A 16,882-nucleotide genomic window follows, 5' to 3' on the forward strand; every position below is an offset into this window, starting at 1 on the left:
GATAATCTATAGATGTGCGTCTATTGATCACTTGTAGTTCAAATAGATGATTGGGATACTGGTTCTAACACCCTCACATTAAGCTTTCCTTTGCGAAACATCCATCCAGAACGAAGAGTCCCCCCGCCCCGAAGGCTGCTATTCCTTGCAATATTATTAGTAAAGCTTTCTTTGAACCTTCAGTCACTTTTTTCAGATTTTTACTTGATATTTGTTATACAGGTGCTTCTCACAAAATTAGAATATCATCAAAAAGTTAATTTCAGTTATTCAATACAAAAAAGTAACACTCATTATAGAGAGTCATTACAAACAGAGTGATCCATTTCAAGTGTTTATTTCTGTTAATGTTGATGATCATAGCTTACAGCCAATGAAAACCCAAAAGTCATTATCTCAGTAAATTAGAATAATTGACAAAAACACCTGCAAAGGCTTCCTAAAAGTATAAAAAGGTCCCTTAGTCTGTTTCAGTAGGTTCCACAATCATTGGGAAGACTGCTGCCTTGACAGGTGTCCAGATGGCAGTCATTTACACACTCCACAAGGAGGTAAGACACAAAATGTAATTGTTAACCCCTTCATGACCCAGCCTATTTTGGCCTTAATGACCTTGCCATTTTTTGCAATTCTGACCAGTGTCCCTTTATGAGGTAATAACTCAGGAACGCTTCAACGGATCCTTGCGGTTCTGAGATTGTTTTTTCGTGACATATTGGGCTTCATGTTAGTGGTAAATTTAGGTCGATAATTTCTGAGTTTATTTGTGAAAAAAACGGAAATTTGGCGAAAAATTTGAAAATTTTGCAATTTTCACATTTTGAATTTTTATTCTGTTAAACCAGAGAGTTATGTGACACAAAATAGTTAATAAATAACATTTCCCACATGTCTACTTTACATCAGCACAATTTTGGAAACAATTTTTTTTTTTGCTAGGAAGTTATAAGGGTTAAAATTTGACCAGTGATTTCTTATTTTTACAACAAAATTTACAAAACCATTTTTTTTAGGGACCACCTCACATTTGAAGTCAGTTTGAGGGTTCTATATGGCTGAAAATACCCAAAAGTGACACCATTCTAAAAACTGCACCCCTCAAGGTGCTCAAAACCACATTCAAGAAGTTTATTAACCCTTCAGGTGTTTCACAGCAGCAGAAGCAACATGGAGGGGAAAAATTAACATTTAACTTTTTAGTCACAAAAATGATCTTTTCGCAACAATTTTTTTATTTTCCCAAGGGTAAAAGGAGAAACTGGACCACGAATGTTGTTGTCCAATTTGTCCTGAGTACGCTGATACCTCATATGTGGGGGTAAACCCCTGTTTGGGCGCACGGCAGGGCTCGGAAGGGAAGGAGCGCCATTTGACTTTTTGAATGAAACATTGGCTCCAATCTTTAGCGGTCACCGTGTCGTGTTTGGAGAGCCCCCGTGTGCCTAAACATTGGAGCTCCCCCACAAGTGACCCATTTTGGAAACTAGACCCCCCAAGGAACTTATCTAGAAGCATAGTGAGCACTTTAAACCCCCAGGTGCTTCACAAATTAATCCGTAAAAATGAAAAAGTACTTTTTTTTCCACACAAAATTTCTTTTAGCCTCAATTATTTCATTTTCACATGGGCAACAGGATAAAATGGATCCTAAAATTTGTTGGGCAATTTCTCCTGAGTACGCCAATACCTCATATGTGGGGGTAAACTACTGTTTGGGCACATGGTAAGGCTCGGAAGGGAAGGAGCGCCATTTGACTTTTTGAATGAAAAATTATCTCCATCGTTAGCGGACACCATGTCAGGTTTGGAGAGCTCCTGTGTGACTAAACATTGGAGCTCCCGCACAAGTGACCCCATTTTGGAAAGTAGACCTCCCAAGGAACTAATCTAGATGTGTGGTGAGCAGTTTGAACCCCCAAGTGCTTCACAGAAGTTTATAACGCAGAGCCATGAAAATAAAAAAATATTTTTCTTTCCTCAAAAATGATTTTTTAACCCACAATTTTTTATTTTCCCAAAGGTAACAGGAGAAATTGGACCCCAAAAGTTGTTGTGCAGTTTCTCCTGAGTACGCTGATACCCCATATGTGGGGGTAAACCACTGTTTTGGCACACATTGGGGATCGGAAGGGAAGTAGTGACGTTTTGAAATGCAGACTTTAATGGAATGCTCTGCGGGCGTCACGTTGCGTTTGCAGAGCCCCTGATGTGCCTAAACAGTAGGAACTCCCCACAAGTGACCCCACTTTGGAAACTAGACCCCCAAGGGAACTTATCTAGATGTGTGGTGAGCACTTTGAACCCCCAAGTGCTTCACAGAAGTTTATAACGCAGAGCCGTGAAAATAATAAATGTGTTTTCTTTCCTCAAAAATATTTTTTTAGCCCAGAATTTTTTAATTTTCCCAAGGGTAACAGGAAAAATTTGACCCCAAAAGTTGTTGTCCAGTTTCTCCTGAGTACGCTGATATCCCATATGTGGGGGTAAACCACTGTTTGGGCACATGCCGGGGCTCGGAAGGGAAGTAGTGACGATTTAGAATGCAGACTTTGATGGAATGGTCTGCGGGAATCATGTTACGTTTGCAGAGCCCCTGATGTGCCTAAACAGTAGAAACCCCCCACAAGTGACCCCATTTTGGAAACTAGACCCCCCCAAGGAACTTATCTAGATGTGTGGTGAGCACGTTCAACCCCCAAGTGCTTCACAGAAGTTTACAACGCAGAGCCGTGAAAATTAAAAATCATTTTTCTGTCCTCAAAAAAGATGTTTTAGCAAGCAATTTTTTTTTCACAAGGGTAGCAGGAGAAATTGGACCCCAATATTTGTTGCCCAGTTTGTTGTGAGTATGCTGGTACCCCATATGTGGGGGTAAACCACTGTTTGGGCGCACGTCAGGGCTTGGAAGGGAAGTAGTGACATTTGAAATGCAGACTTTGATGGAATGGTCTGCGGGCGTCACGTTGCATTTGCAGAGCCCCTGATGTGCCTAAACAGTAGAAACACCCCACAAGTGACCCCATTTTGGAAACTAGACCCCAAAAGGATCTTATCTAGATGTGTGGTGAGCACTTTCAACCCCCAAGTGCTTCACATAAGTTTATAACGTAGAGCCGTGAAAATAAAAAATAATTGTTCTTTCCTCAAAAATTATGTTTTAGCAAGTAATTTTTTATTTTTGCAAGGGTAACAGGAGAAATTGGACCCCAATAGTTGTCGCCCAGTTTGTCCTGAGTACGCTGGTATCCCATATGTGGGGGTAAACCACTGTTTGGGCGCACGTCGGGGCTTGGAAGGGAGGGCGCACCATTTGACTTTTTGAACGCAAGATTGGCTGGAATCAATGGTGGCGCCATGTTGCGTTTGGAGACCCCTGATGTGCCTAAACAGTGGAAACCCCTCAATTCTAACTTCAACACTAACCCCAACACACCCCTAATCCTAATCCCAACTGTAGCCATAACCCTAATCACAACCCTAACCCCAACACACCCCTAACCACAACCCTAACCCCAACACACCCGTAACCCTAAATCCAACCCTAATCCTAACCCTAATCCCAACCCTACCCACAACTGTAACCCCAACACAACCCTAACCCTATCCTTAACCCTAACCACAAGCCTAATCTTAACCCTGCTTTGTGCAAAAAGAAAAAAAAGAGCATGAACCGCACATCCCAAAATCATACGTTGATCTAAAGCCGCTAGGCAAAAATTTAAATACTGAACATGAGGTTTTCAGTTTAACATTCTGATCAGACTGTATGAAGCCCACTGCCCCTTCACGGCAAACCTCGTAGTGGGTCCTAACGCCCTAACGGAGCGGAGCCGTGCGGCAACCACCGCCGCAGCGGCCATGCACCAGCAGGGCGGACGGCCTGTTGCCCCACAGCACCCATGCTGCGAGACTGAGCCCCCAAGACTCCAGACCGCGCCGCCCCACCAGCACAAAGCCACAGCAACAATGGCCGCCACACAGCACCAGCACCAAAATGAAAAGGAGCATTTAAACTCACCTTCCTCCAGCTCTTCAGTGAGAGCCAAAATGGGCTAGACCCCTTACTTTGCAGTCTCCTGCTAATTAAAATCACCTGAGCCAAATGGGAGGAGTGCTGGTCCAAAAAAAGAGACAAGTACATGCTTTGTGCAAAAAGAAAAAAAAGAGCATGAACCGCACATCCCAAAATCATACGTTGATCTAAAGCCGCTAGGCAAAAATTTAAATACTGAACATGAGGTTTTCAGTTTAACATTCTGATCAGACTGTATGAAGCCCACTGCCCCTTCACGGCAAACCTCGTAGTGGGTCCTAACGCCCTAACGGAGCGGAGCCGTGCGGCAACCACCGCCGCAGCGGCCATGCACCAGCAGGGCGGACGGCCTGTTGCCCCACAGCACCCATGCTGCGAGACTGAGCCCCCAAGACTCCAGACCGCGCCGCCCCACCAGCACAAAGCCACAGCAACAATGGCCGCCACACAGCACCAGCACCAAAATGAAAAGGAGCATTTAAACTCACCTTCCTCCAGCTCTTCAGTGAGAGCCAAAATGGGCTAGACCCCTTACTTTGCAGTCTCCTGCTAATTAAAATCACCTGAGCCAAATGGGAGGAGTGCTGGTCCAAAAAAAGAGACAAGTACATGCTTTGTGCAAAAAGAAAAAAAAGAGCATGAACCGCACATCCCAAAATCATACGTTGATCTAAAGCCGCTAGGCAAAAATTTAAATACTGAACATGAGGTTTTCAGTTTAACATTCTGATCAGACTGTATGAAGCCCACTGCCCCTTCACGGCAAACCTCGTAGTGGGTCCTAACGCCCTAACGGAGCGGAGCCGTGCGGCAACCACCGCCGCAGCGGCCATGCACCAGCAGGGCGGACGGCCTGTTGCCCCACAGCACCCTATTTCCAACCCTAGCCCTAATTCCAACCCTAAGGGTACCGTCTCACATAACGATTTACCAACGATCACGACCAGCGATACGACCTGGCCGTGATCGTTGGAAAGTCGTTGTGTGGTCGCTGGGGAGCTGTCACACAGACCGCTCTCCAGCGACCAACGATGCCAAGGTCCCGGGTAACCAGGGTAAACATCGGGTTACTAAGCGCAGGGCCGCGCTTAGTAACCCGATGTTTACCGTGGTTACCAGCGTAAAAGTAAAAAAAAACGTACATACTCACATTTCGGTGTCCTTCAAGACCCTACCCTTGCCGTCTGCTTCCCGCTCTGACTGAGTGCCGCCGTACAGTGAGAGCAGAGCGCAGCGGTGACGTCACTGCTGTGCTGTGCTCTCACTTTCCGGCCGGCAGACAGTCAGAGCGGGAAGCAGACGGCAAGGGACCTGAAGGACACCGAAATGTGAGTATGTACGTTTTTTTTTTTTTTACTTTTACGCTGGTAACCACGGTAAACATCGGGTTACTAAGCGCGGCCCTGCGCTTAGTAACCCGATGTTTACCCTGGTTACAAGCGAACACATCGCTGGATCGCTGTCACAACGATCCAGCGATGACAGCGGGAGATCCAGCGAAGAAAGAAAGTTCCAAACGATCTGCTACGACGTACGATTCTCAGCAGGGTCCCTATCGCTGCTGCGTGTCAGACACAGCGATATCGTATGGATATCGCTGGAACGTCACGGATCGTACCGTCGTAGCGATCAAAGTGCCACTGTGAGACGGTACCCTTACTCTAATTCCAACCCTAACCCTAAGGCTATGTGCCCACTTTGCGGATTCGTGTGAGATTTTTCCGCACCATTTTTGAAAAATCCGCAGGTAAAAGGCACTGCGTTTTACCTACGGATTTACAGCGGATTTCCAGTGTTTTTTTGTGCGGATTTCACCTGCGGATTCCTATTGAGGAACAGGTGTAAAACGCTGCGGAATCCGCACAAAATTGACATGCTGCGGAAAATAAAACACAGCGTTTCCGCACGGTATTTTCCGCACCATGGGCACAGCGGATTTGGTTTTCCATAGGTGTACATGGTACTGTAAACCTGATGGAAAACTGCTACGAATTCGCAGCGGCCAATCCGCTGCGGATCCGCGGCCAATCCACTGCGGATCCGCGGCCAATCCGCTGCGGATTCGCAGCCAAATCCGCACTGTGTGCACATGCCCTAACCCTACCCCTAACCCTACCCCTAATTCTAACCCTAGTTCTAACCCTAACCCTAGTAGAAAAAAAAAATATATATATTTTATTTATTTTTATTATTGTCCCTATGGGGGTGATAAAGGGGGGTCATTTACTATTTTTTTTATTTTGATCACTGTGATAGGCTATATCGCAGTGATCAAAATACATCTGAAACGAATCTGCCAGCCGGCAGATTCGGCGGGCGCAGTGCGCATGCGCCCGCCATTTTGGAAGATGGCGGCGCCCATGGAGAAGCTGGACGGACACCGGGAGGCCCGGTAAGTATGAAAGGGGGGTGATCGGATCACGGGGGGGACCGGAGCACAGGGAGGGGGGACCGGAGCACGGGGGGAGCGGACAGGAGGACGGAGGAGCGGACAGGACGACTTAGGGGGGCGGACCACGTAACGGAGCACTGGGGACGAGATCGGTGGGTGTGGGGGGGGGACAGATTAGGTTTTCCAGCCATGGCCGATGATATTGCAGCATCGGCCATGGCTGGATTGTAATATTTCACCGTTTTTTTGGGTGAAATATTACAAATCGCTCTGATTGGCAGTTTCACTTTCAACAGCCAATCAGAGCGATCGTAGCCACGAGGGGGTGAAGCCACCCCCCCCTGGGCTGAAGCACCACTCCCCCTGTTCCTGGAGATCGGGTGAAATTGGAGTTAACCCTTTCACCCGATCTGCAGGAGCGCGATCCCTCCATGACGCATACGCTGCGTCACAGGTCGGATTGGCACCGACTTTCATGACGCAGCGTATGCGTCAAAGGTCGGGAAGGGGTTAAAGAAGCTGGCTGTTCACACAGTGCTGTATCAAAGCATATTAATGGGAAGTTGAGTGGAAGGGAAAAGTGTGGTATAAAAAGGTGCACAAGCAACCGGGATAACCGCAGTCTTGAAAGGATTGTTAAGAAAAGGCCATTGAAAAATTTGGGGGAGATTCACAAGGAGTGGACTGCTGCTGGAGTCATTGCTTCAAGAGCCACCAGAGACACAGATGTATCCAGGACATGGGCTACAAGTGTCGCATTCCTTGTGTCAAGCCACTCATGACCAATAGACAATGCCAGAAGCGTCTTACCTGGGCCAAGGAGAGAAAGAACTGGACTGTTGCTCAGTGGTCCCAGGTGTTGTTTTCAGATGAAAATACATTTTGCATTTCATTTGGAAATCAAGGTCCCAGAGTGTGGAGGAAGAGTGGAGAGGCACACAATCCAAGCTACTTGAGGTCTAGTGTGAAGTTTCCACAATCAGTGATGGTTTGGGGAACCATGTCATCTGTAGGTGGTGTAGGTCCACTGTGTTTCATCAAGACCAAAGTCAGCGCAGCCGTCTACCAGGAAATTTTAGAGCGCTTCATGCTTCCCTCTGCCAACAAGCTTTTTGAAGATGGAAATTACATTCTCCAGCAGGAGTTGGCACCTGTCCACACTGCCAAAAGTACCAATATCTGGTTTAAAAAGAACAGTATCACTGTGCTTAATTGGCCAGCAAATTTGCCTGATCTTAACCCCCATAGATTTATTGTCAAGAGGAAGATAAGAGACACCAGACCCTACAATGCACACAAAGCTGAATGCTGCTATCAAAGCATCTTGGGTTTGCAAAACACCTCAGCAGTGCCACAGACTGATCGCCTCCATGCCACGCTGCATAGATGCAGTAATTGATGCAAAAGGAGCCCCGACCAAGTGTTGAGTGCATTTACTGAGCATACATTTCAGTAGGCCAACATTTCGGATTTTAAAATCATTTTTCAAGCCGGTGTTATAAAGTATTCTAATTTACTGAGATAACGACTTTTGGGTTTTCGTTGGCTGTAAGCCATAATCATCATCATTAACAGAAATAAACACTGGAAATAGATCACTGTTTGTAATGACTCTATATAATATATGAGTTTCACTTTTTGTATTGAAGAACTGAAATAAATTAAACTTTTTGATAATATTCTAATTTTGTGAGAAGCACTTGTATGATGTGGCTTCCGGGAACAATGGGTGATGTTATTGTAACTGGAGCCTTAGATTTAGATGCTCTTGAACTGTTCCTCCTTGAAATCAATGCCAATCCAGATGAACATCACAAGAAAACTAACAATAACTCAGATGGCACATGTAAATGGTTTTTTTATGCATATTTGACAAGGACCAAAGTGTTTGTTTCCAATGTGAGCCAATCAAATCTAGCTTCATTATGACATGGACAGTCACTGCAATATGACTTGTCATATAGAAAAGTGTGGAAAAGGAAAAACACAAACATGATAAAAAAAAAAAAGAGATTTATTCGTCAGCATGCCTATATTACATTTGTGCATTTATTCATGGACTTTTAGCAAATACATTTAAATCAGGCCAACATTTTATTTTCAATTATAGCATAATATACAAGCTTCTCAATGGCGTTTTAGAAGACACTTGACTTTTCACCAGCCCCCACAAAACTTTTTTTTTTTTTCAACAAAGACAGGTTACCTTAGCCATTCAAATTCTGGATTTTATTTCCAGATCTCTTGTATTTAAAGTGTGGCTGTTGAATATATATCGCAGTTTACTGTAATATAAGGGACTTTGTTCAAAATCCAACTTCTTTTCATTTTTCTGACTTCAAAGTTTAAAATTGAGTGACTGCCCCGACAAAATAGGGTCCATTGGACATTGTATGGAGACGCAGTACAACAGATACATCTGCGAATTGAAACCATAATACAAGTGTAACAAAAAAAATGTAATTACATTTACTCCTTCAGTTTACAATAACGGGCCATTACTCAGGTATTAATGGAATCAGATAGGTGCCAGATCATCAGTCTGAATTATTTGACTTGTCATAAAAAATGTATAATTCTCACTTATAATAGTTAAGGCTTCAGGAAGACCAAGGAATAAAATAAAATGTCAGTACTAAATGTGCCAATGTTTCTCATAAAATGTCACATGATGTTGCAGTTATCAAGCTTTACTGAATAGCAAATGCCAGAGTAAAGAACATTCATTTACTGTGCTTTTTTGTTGCAGGTCACAACTAATATTAGTGGCAACATACGTGGCCTATGACAACAATTTCTGTCTATAGTTTTCATACAGAAAGAATATATTAACAGTCATACAGTTTGCCAGATCTGAGGTGTGTGTAATATGCTCACAGTTAGTATTCGGCTCCACATTCTGATTCCATTGAACATCATGTGACAGCAAGTATGATTTTTGCATTGTTGCGGTCACGTGCCAACTAGAGTCTTCCTTGCTTCTCTCATTCTTCTACTGAGAGAAGTGTCTCAAAGTCTAGTTGGCATGTAACTGCAGGATTTGCCAAAAATTACTGCAGGGGTGGACAATCCCTTCAATGCATGAAATATCTAAGTGCCTGATTAAGATGTATATATACAAGCAAGCATATGCTCCCTCACCAATGTCAGGTTCCTGCCAATGCACAGTATACACAAAAGTGTCAATCAGTGATGTGGGCAGGGTTATACAGATAGAGCACTGCTAGATCTGTGGCAGAGAAAACAAAAATTTGATGAAAACTATACCAGGCAGCCCAGTATGTGATACATCGTTGTTATCAGAGTCTTGGTCACTAATTTATGCTGCCCTCAGAATTGGAAGCATAAACTTTTAAAGAGGATCTGTCAGAAGGTTTATGTCGATGTTTACAACCATTTTTGTTTTCACTCTTTCAATGCATATGAAAGCACATTAAATTCACAATAGTGGATTTATAAAGAGCTTACTATGTTTGTTGTTCGTTTCAGTTGTGACACAAAGGAGCTGTAGAAATAATCTCTGGGAAGCTTAACCTTGCAGTCAGACTCCCATCGATCTGTCTAAAAAAGCTACTCTACCAAATGTACACAAGTACAAGTGGGGGAAGAATGGAAAAAGTTGTATGGGGCTGTTCCACGGACAAAGTACATTTTAATCAATAGATCCTGGAATAAAAATAAGTCGAACAATTGGATATATAAAAAAAAAAGAAATAAAGTCCATGTGTTGAGATAATCTTATAAATGTGCCCCTGCTGTGTACTGTGTAATGGCTGTGTCTGACCGTACAGGCACATGGTCTGATCATACCACAGTTCCTGGGCAGGGGAGGAAGCAAAAGAGTAAACAAACATTAAAGCATGTGGTCACAGCTGATTTTTTTTTCAGTGAGGTTAAACATTTTCCTGCCTGTGAATACTGGAAGCCATTTCCCATGAGGTATTTCCTCAGAAACAGTGTTTAAAAACAGACATGGATATATGGTTTTCCCTCACAGAAAGAATCAGCTGTGATCCCATGCTATTTTATCTGTATACTCTCTTTTGCTTCCTCCCCTGCCCAGGAGATGTGGTATGATCAGACCATGTCCCTGCACGGTCAGACACAGCCATTGCACAGTACACAGCAGGGGCACAGTTATAACATTATCTCAGCACAGGGACATTTTATTTCAACAAATCCAATTGTGGAACTTATTTTTATTCCATCGATCTATTGATTAAAATTTACTTTGTTCTTGGGAGAAAACCTTTAAGACAGCAAGAATACACTACAAAGAATTTGTTTTCTGTCGGTTTTGGATGTTAGTGGTCAGTGTACAATTAAATAAAATGATTGGAAATATTTAACTAGAACCTTTTGAAAAGTTACTTCATTTTTCATCTTTGATTTATTGAGACAATAAATTGGATATGCAGGTGTACATAACTTCTTAGGGCGGTGTAAAGCTATTAGTTTTGCAGTTTTATTGATGCAAGATAAACAATCTGTTGTGAAATCACATCATGCATGTGGTATTAAGTGTTCTGCTAGAGCCAAGAAATACTGACTGTGCTCACTTGTGTCACAACAGGACTTCTATACGGACATCACCAAGTCCTCAAGTGTCCTACAGTGGAATGTACAAGAGATAAGGCGAGCTCCGATCACTTCATAATCTACAACCATTGCGAAGATCCACGTTTAGCTCATCACAAAAGCAACCACGTGTACATTTATAGAGCGCTGCAAACAAAACCCATATAAGCCTTCATTCATATCTGCGTTAGATCTGATCAGGACTGAAGTGCAAACACGGCAGTGACAACAGTTTAGGGTCCGTCTGTGTACTGTTATTTTAAGGGATGAAATAATGTCGTTTTCTTCATTATTTTATCCATCATTTTGAGTAGACTCTTTGGCAGCTCTAACACAGATGTGAATAGGGCACAAGTTAAAAAAAAAAAATCAATAATCCAATAAATCAATGGCTCTAAGACACAAAGTGCAAAACTACTGCCAAAGTATTACGTTCTCAAATAGTGCGTATCACAACTGAAGTGTGGAAACGCCAAGCTACTTACCTTTTGTCTATCACTAAGAAGTGTCTGCAGAAAACAAAGGTAAATTGCACTTTATTGAATAAAAAAGGCTCTCAAAAATCTGTACATTCATGTAACTCATGATGAAGAGGAGAAAGCTTTCTTTTATATGATAATTACAACATTCCTTGGTGCTCAGCCTTTTCTATCTGTCCTGTTGGCTGCCAGAAAGTTCAGTCACGGGGTTTACAAACCCTGCGTATTCTGAGTTACCATTGTCGTCCATCTCCGCACTCACAAAATCATTCTCCCACTCAAGTCCATTTGAGTCATCGGAGGCAGAGGCGGTGTGGCTTCCTGGTTTCTTGCCGCTGGATTTTAAAGCTGCTCGGAGGATGTCCTCTTCTGTTTTCGACCGTTCTCTCATTGGAACCATCCTGTTTATTCCTAGGTAAATGGAAAGGATAAAATGTAATCTTATTTACAGGGTCACTAGATTTAACCATTAAATTTGGCCAGCTTACAAAAATTATTTTTATGTAACCTATTAGGCAATTTGGAGTTAAGGTAGGAGTATCCCTTCCTACCCCTTACCCATATTGGAACTTGGCTACACAGCGTTCCTCTCTCCGTCTGGAGGACCTATTCAGTCCTACATCATGCAGATTGCCCACTGTATTAAGCACTGTCTAATGTTTAATATTCAATGTGCAAAACTGGAAACTTTCAGCCAGGTTTCCCATGTATTATAGATGATCATTAGGGGTCCCAGCAGGGGGGGGGCAGTTTTTGATCATATTATTGTCAATAGATTCCTCCAGCTAAAGCCTCATTCAGAAGTCAGCAATTTATTTTGTATGCAGAAAAGACCGACTGTATATAAGAAAAAAATAAAAACACTGACAGATTTCTCAGTCAATTAAAAATATACAGCACTCCGATTGCATCTGGGTGCTGTCTGATTTTTTTTAATGATCCATAGACCTGCATTGATGAGTTTGATCTGTGACTTGGATTAAAAATAAGACAAGTTTGCTTTTTTTGGTGCAGAAATACACAGACATGTGGACAGCTCCATAGACTATAATAGGTACGAGTTCTATCCGTGAGAAAGACAGGTCAGGTAGGGCTCACTTAGATGTTGGACAAATTCTAACAGAGAAGGATCGTCAGCCTGCTGGATATGTAATGCTTCAATATACGCAGTTTCATAGTTTTTAAGGTAGACAATAGACATAAGTCTACTGGGTACAATCGACCTAACATTGATCCAGAGAAACTCAAAAACACCATAAAGCAGATGCCAATTCCCAATATTACAAAAAAAATTCCTTCCTGACTCCACATACAAAAATCAAACTAGTTCCCTGGATCAACGTCCTATTACAGAATCTATTACCCATAACCTGCAATATCAACTTGATTAAGGAAAGCATTCAGGCCCTCCTGACTGAGGAAAATACCAGAAGTAATAAAATATAAAAATACATCATCCACAAATTAATCCAGTAAAAAAAAGTTGAGACGGCATGCAATGTAGATCAATTATCTTATATTGTGCCAAGATTTACAGTGTGAAGAAGCAATGTCTCAAAACTTCAACTGTGTGTTTGTCATGGTCTAGCGAAATTCCAATGAGATTTTGAATTTAGTTATTAGATAAACAGGCACCAACAGAGAATTCGAGAAATGGACAGGCCCTAACAAGTAAGTATGGCATTACGGTGCTGTGAATTAAAGGATTGTCGGCGTGACGTCTGCTCATATGTAGGATGTAATGTGGAAATAATCTGCTCAAATTGTTCTTGGCCTTCAGACCAATCTCTTACCTTCCTCATCCTCCCACTCAAGGTCTAGAGATGTGCTATCATCATTTCCACTTGTCGACTTTGTTCTGGTTGTAAGATCACAGCTACTCTCTGTGTTAGGGGTTAATAGGTTTGTGTCTGATGATAACCCTAATAAAAGAGAAACAAAACATACAAGAAACAGGTTTTACATTAAAACAAACTTTTATTTTTCTTAAATTGTCTTATTTGCAGAGGTTTGTTTTCCTGGAAAACATTAAGAATGATATCCACATTATTATTATTACTAGACAAAGTACAGGTCATGTGTAGCAAAAAAAAAACAAAAAACTGAAAAACATTCTGAAGAGTAAGGTTAGTGATCCTGACTTAAAGGGAACCCATCATGTCCCCAAAAGCTATTGTCCTGCTGATATGAGGTTAATCTGCAGATTAATAGCTTTCTAAGGGCTCTTCCACACATCAGTTTGTCCAGTATGTGTGGTGACAGTTTTCACACGTACCAGAGACACTTCCACATGTAGACCCATTTAAATGAATGGGTCTCCGCACATGTCAGTGTGTTTCCATGGACTGCGTGTCAGTTGGCAAAATACGCCGACATGTCCATTTTTTTAGCAGCCACACAGGCCTCAAAACGTTCCACATACATGCGCATGGATGACACACGAATGAAACACGGGTAACATCCGTGTGTCATCAGTGTGACCCGTATTGGCGCCTGGGAATCAGCAGTACTGTTCATGCTGATCCCCAACGCCGGGTGCTGAAGACAGCTCGCATCATTGTCCCCTGCTCTGCCGGTGATTAGCGTGAGCAGGGGACAATGTTAAAAGTTGTAGTCAGCTCCTGCTGTCTACATCGAGTGTAAAGTTAAGAATACAAAAAAAAAAAAAAAATCACATTATACTCGCTTTAACACCTAATCCCCCTAAGCCATTGTCCCGGTGATAAAACAAACAAAACGAAAAACAATATCCCTCACCGGTCCATAGTTGCAAGAATCCATAGTGTCCCACGCCGTAATCCATCTGTGCGACATTTGCTCATCAGCATGTGCGGTGGCCTGAGGTGACCACTCATGCTGAAGAGCGGGGGAGAATGACTCACTGCAGTGACAGGGGGACTCACAGTGAACTGCGATCATCTCACTGAGGTCCCCTGCAGTTCATGGGTCCACTCTCGCTGCAGCGAGTCATTCTCCCCTGCTCTTCAGAGTGAGCAATTGCCTTTGGCCACCGCACATGCTGATGAGCAAATGTCGCACAGGTGGATTATGGCGTAGGACACTATGGATTCTTTCAACTATGGACAGGTGAGGGATATTGTTGTTTTTTTTGTATATAATGTGATTTTTTAAATTTTACTCTTAATTTGACACTCTATGCAGACAGCGGCGGCTGACTACAACTATCAACATTGTCCCCTGCTTGCTCTGACTGCTGAGAGAGCAGGGGACAATGATGTGAGCTGTCTTCAGCACCCAGCACCTGAGAACAGCGCGAACTATGCCGGCTTGTCTCAGGCGCCGGTACCTGAGATACTGATGTGGCACACAGAAACATGTAGGAAACACACATACACACAGACACGTGTATCCCCGGTACTGGTTTTTCAAGTACTGGAAATATCAGGACACATGAAAGAGCCCTAAAGCTGTGTGACCACTGCACTGAATGCCGGGCTACCGGGAGGAAATTAACTTTATCCCTTCTGGCAGCCTTGGGCTTTCAGTCACAGAGGTTTGCTAGCATGGCTTCAGTCACCACTCAGACAGCTGTGCTGGACGCGCTTATAGCCCATGGACTGAGCGTTGACTGACGCTGCGCCTCTGTGACTGAAAGCCAGATGGTAGACAGGCTTTCAGTGCGGTGGTTCAAAGCACTATTAACCTACACATTTACCACAAATTTGGGGACATGACAGGTTCCCATTAAGATGCATATGTTTGATTTTAATTTATGGATCGTATTCACAAATGTGTAGAATAAGCATATTAAAGTGCAAAAGTTTTAGGCAAGAATGAAAAAAAAATACTGCAAAGTAAGAAAGCTTTCAAAAGTAGAAGTGTTAATAGTTTATTTCAATTAACAAATGAGAAATCTGAATCAAATCAAATTTGTTTGGTGTGTCCACCCTTTGCCTTCAAAACAGCATCAATTCTTATAGGTACACAAAAGTGAGAGATTTTGTAAGATTATAGACAGGTGAATGCGTAAATACACCACAAAGGTGATAATGTTCATCATATTCATTTATAGATTGAAACAGGAATAGCTGTGTAAGAGGCTTAAAACTGGGTGAGGAACAGACAAAAGGTAAGGCTGTGGAAGACAGTTTCACGTCACAAGTTATACACTGTGGCAAGACTGACCTGACCACATGAACAAGACACAAGATAGTACTTATACTGCATCAGTAAGGTATACCCCAGGCAAATAAATTTACTGTTCTGAGAAGTTGCGTCTGAAGTCGTCTTCATAAAAGAATTGTGTCCCAAAAGTAAACCTTCAACATACAAACAAGGCCAAGAGACTAGTGTGTAGAAAAATGGCAGCAAGTGCTCTGGACTGAGTAGTCAAAATGTGAAATATTTGGCTGTAACAGGGGGCAGCTTGTTCACCAAAGGGATGGAGAGGAGTACAATAATGAAAGTCTGCAGGCAACAGTGAAGCATGGTGGAGGTTCCTTGCAATTTTATAGCTGCATTTCAGCAAAATGGAGTTGAAGATTTATTCAGAAATAATGGTGTTCCTCAATGCTGAGATATACAGGCATATATGTATCCATCATGCAATACCATCCAGGAAGTCTCATATTGTCTTCTAATTTATTCTTCTGCAGAACAACCACCCAAACATCCTGTCAATGTCATTAAGCACTACGGTAAATTCAGTGTAGAGAAGAACAAGGAGACCTGGAATTGATGATTTGGCCTCCACAGAGCATTAACCTCAACATCAAGTCTATCGGGGGTTACATAGACAGAGGAGGGGAACAACCTCCCTGCAGAGATCCTTCAAAGACTGTGTGCAAGTGTACCCAAGATTGATGCCAATTTGAAGGCAAAGGGTGGTCACAACAAATTTTGTTTTGATTCAGATTTCCCTTTTGTTCACCCACTTTGCATTTAATTAATAAAAAATAACTATTAAAGCATCTATTTTTTTATTTTAAACCAGATGATTTGAATCTTGTTAATAAAAATTTAACAGAAAATCTCAGTAATACCAAGACTAACAAGGTCACATATTTTCAAATTACCGCTCTTCACCTCCCTCCCCCCCATTATATATATGAACAGCAAGTGATCAGAAATACAGCCTTCACTTGAGATCATCTTCTCTCCACCCATGGTTTCCACAATGTCTCAAATGTTTTTTCGCTCTTTCTTTTAACAAATATCATTTTCCATATTTATAATAAAGTCAGATTGTCTAATAAATTCCTGTAGCGTCGGCGGTTCTTCATTTATGCAATGTCTGGTAATTAATTTTCGTGCGACATATAACAATCTAGCTATTGCCAATTTATATTTATTTTGAAATTGAATCTCCTCCATGTATCCCAAGATACACACCACAGGATCCCTCTCAATTCTACAGCCATACACTCAACAGCGTTAACA

The 16,882-nt window shown here is 42.4% G+C and overlaps 1 protein-coding gene across 2 annotated transcripts in view; it reads right to left on the reverse strand.

Moving 5' to 3' along the window:
- Nucleotides 1–11,522: 11,522 nt before the first annotated feature.
- AP1AR (adaptor related protein complex 1 associated regulatory protein) overlaps nt 11,523–16,882 on the reverse strand; it is a 100,043-nt gene continuing 94,683 nt past the window's right edge. For both annotated transcript variants that reach the window (XM_077278919.1, XM_077278920.1), the window contains 2 exons: nt 13,276–13,404; nt 11,523–11,893 (listed from right to left, as the gene is read on the reverse strand). In XM_077278919.1, coding sequence (XP_077135034.1) covers nt 11,652–11,893; nt 13,276–13,404 — 371 coding nt within the window. In that variant the 3' untranslated portion in view covers nt 11,523–11,651. The remainder of the gene's footprint in view (nt 11,894–13,275; nt 13,405–16,882) is intronic.

This window comes from Ranitomeya variabilis, chromosome 1 (assembly GCF_051348905.1).
Source record: "Ranitomeya variabilis isolate aRanVar5 chromosome 1, aRanVar5.hap1, whole genome shotgun sequence".
Lineage (NCBI taxonomy): Eukaryota > Metazoa > Chordata > Amphibia > Anura > Dendrobatidae > Ranitomeya > Ranitomeya variabilis.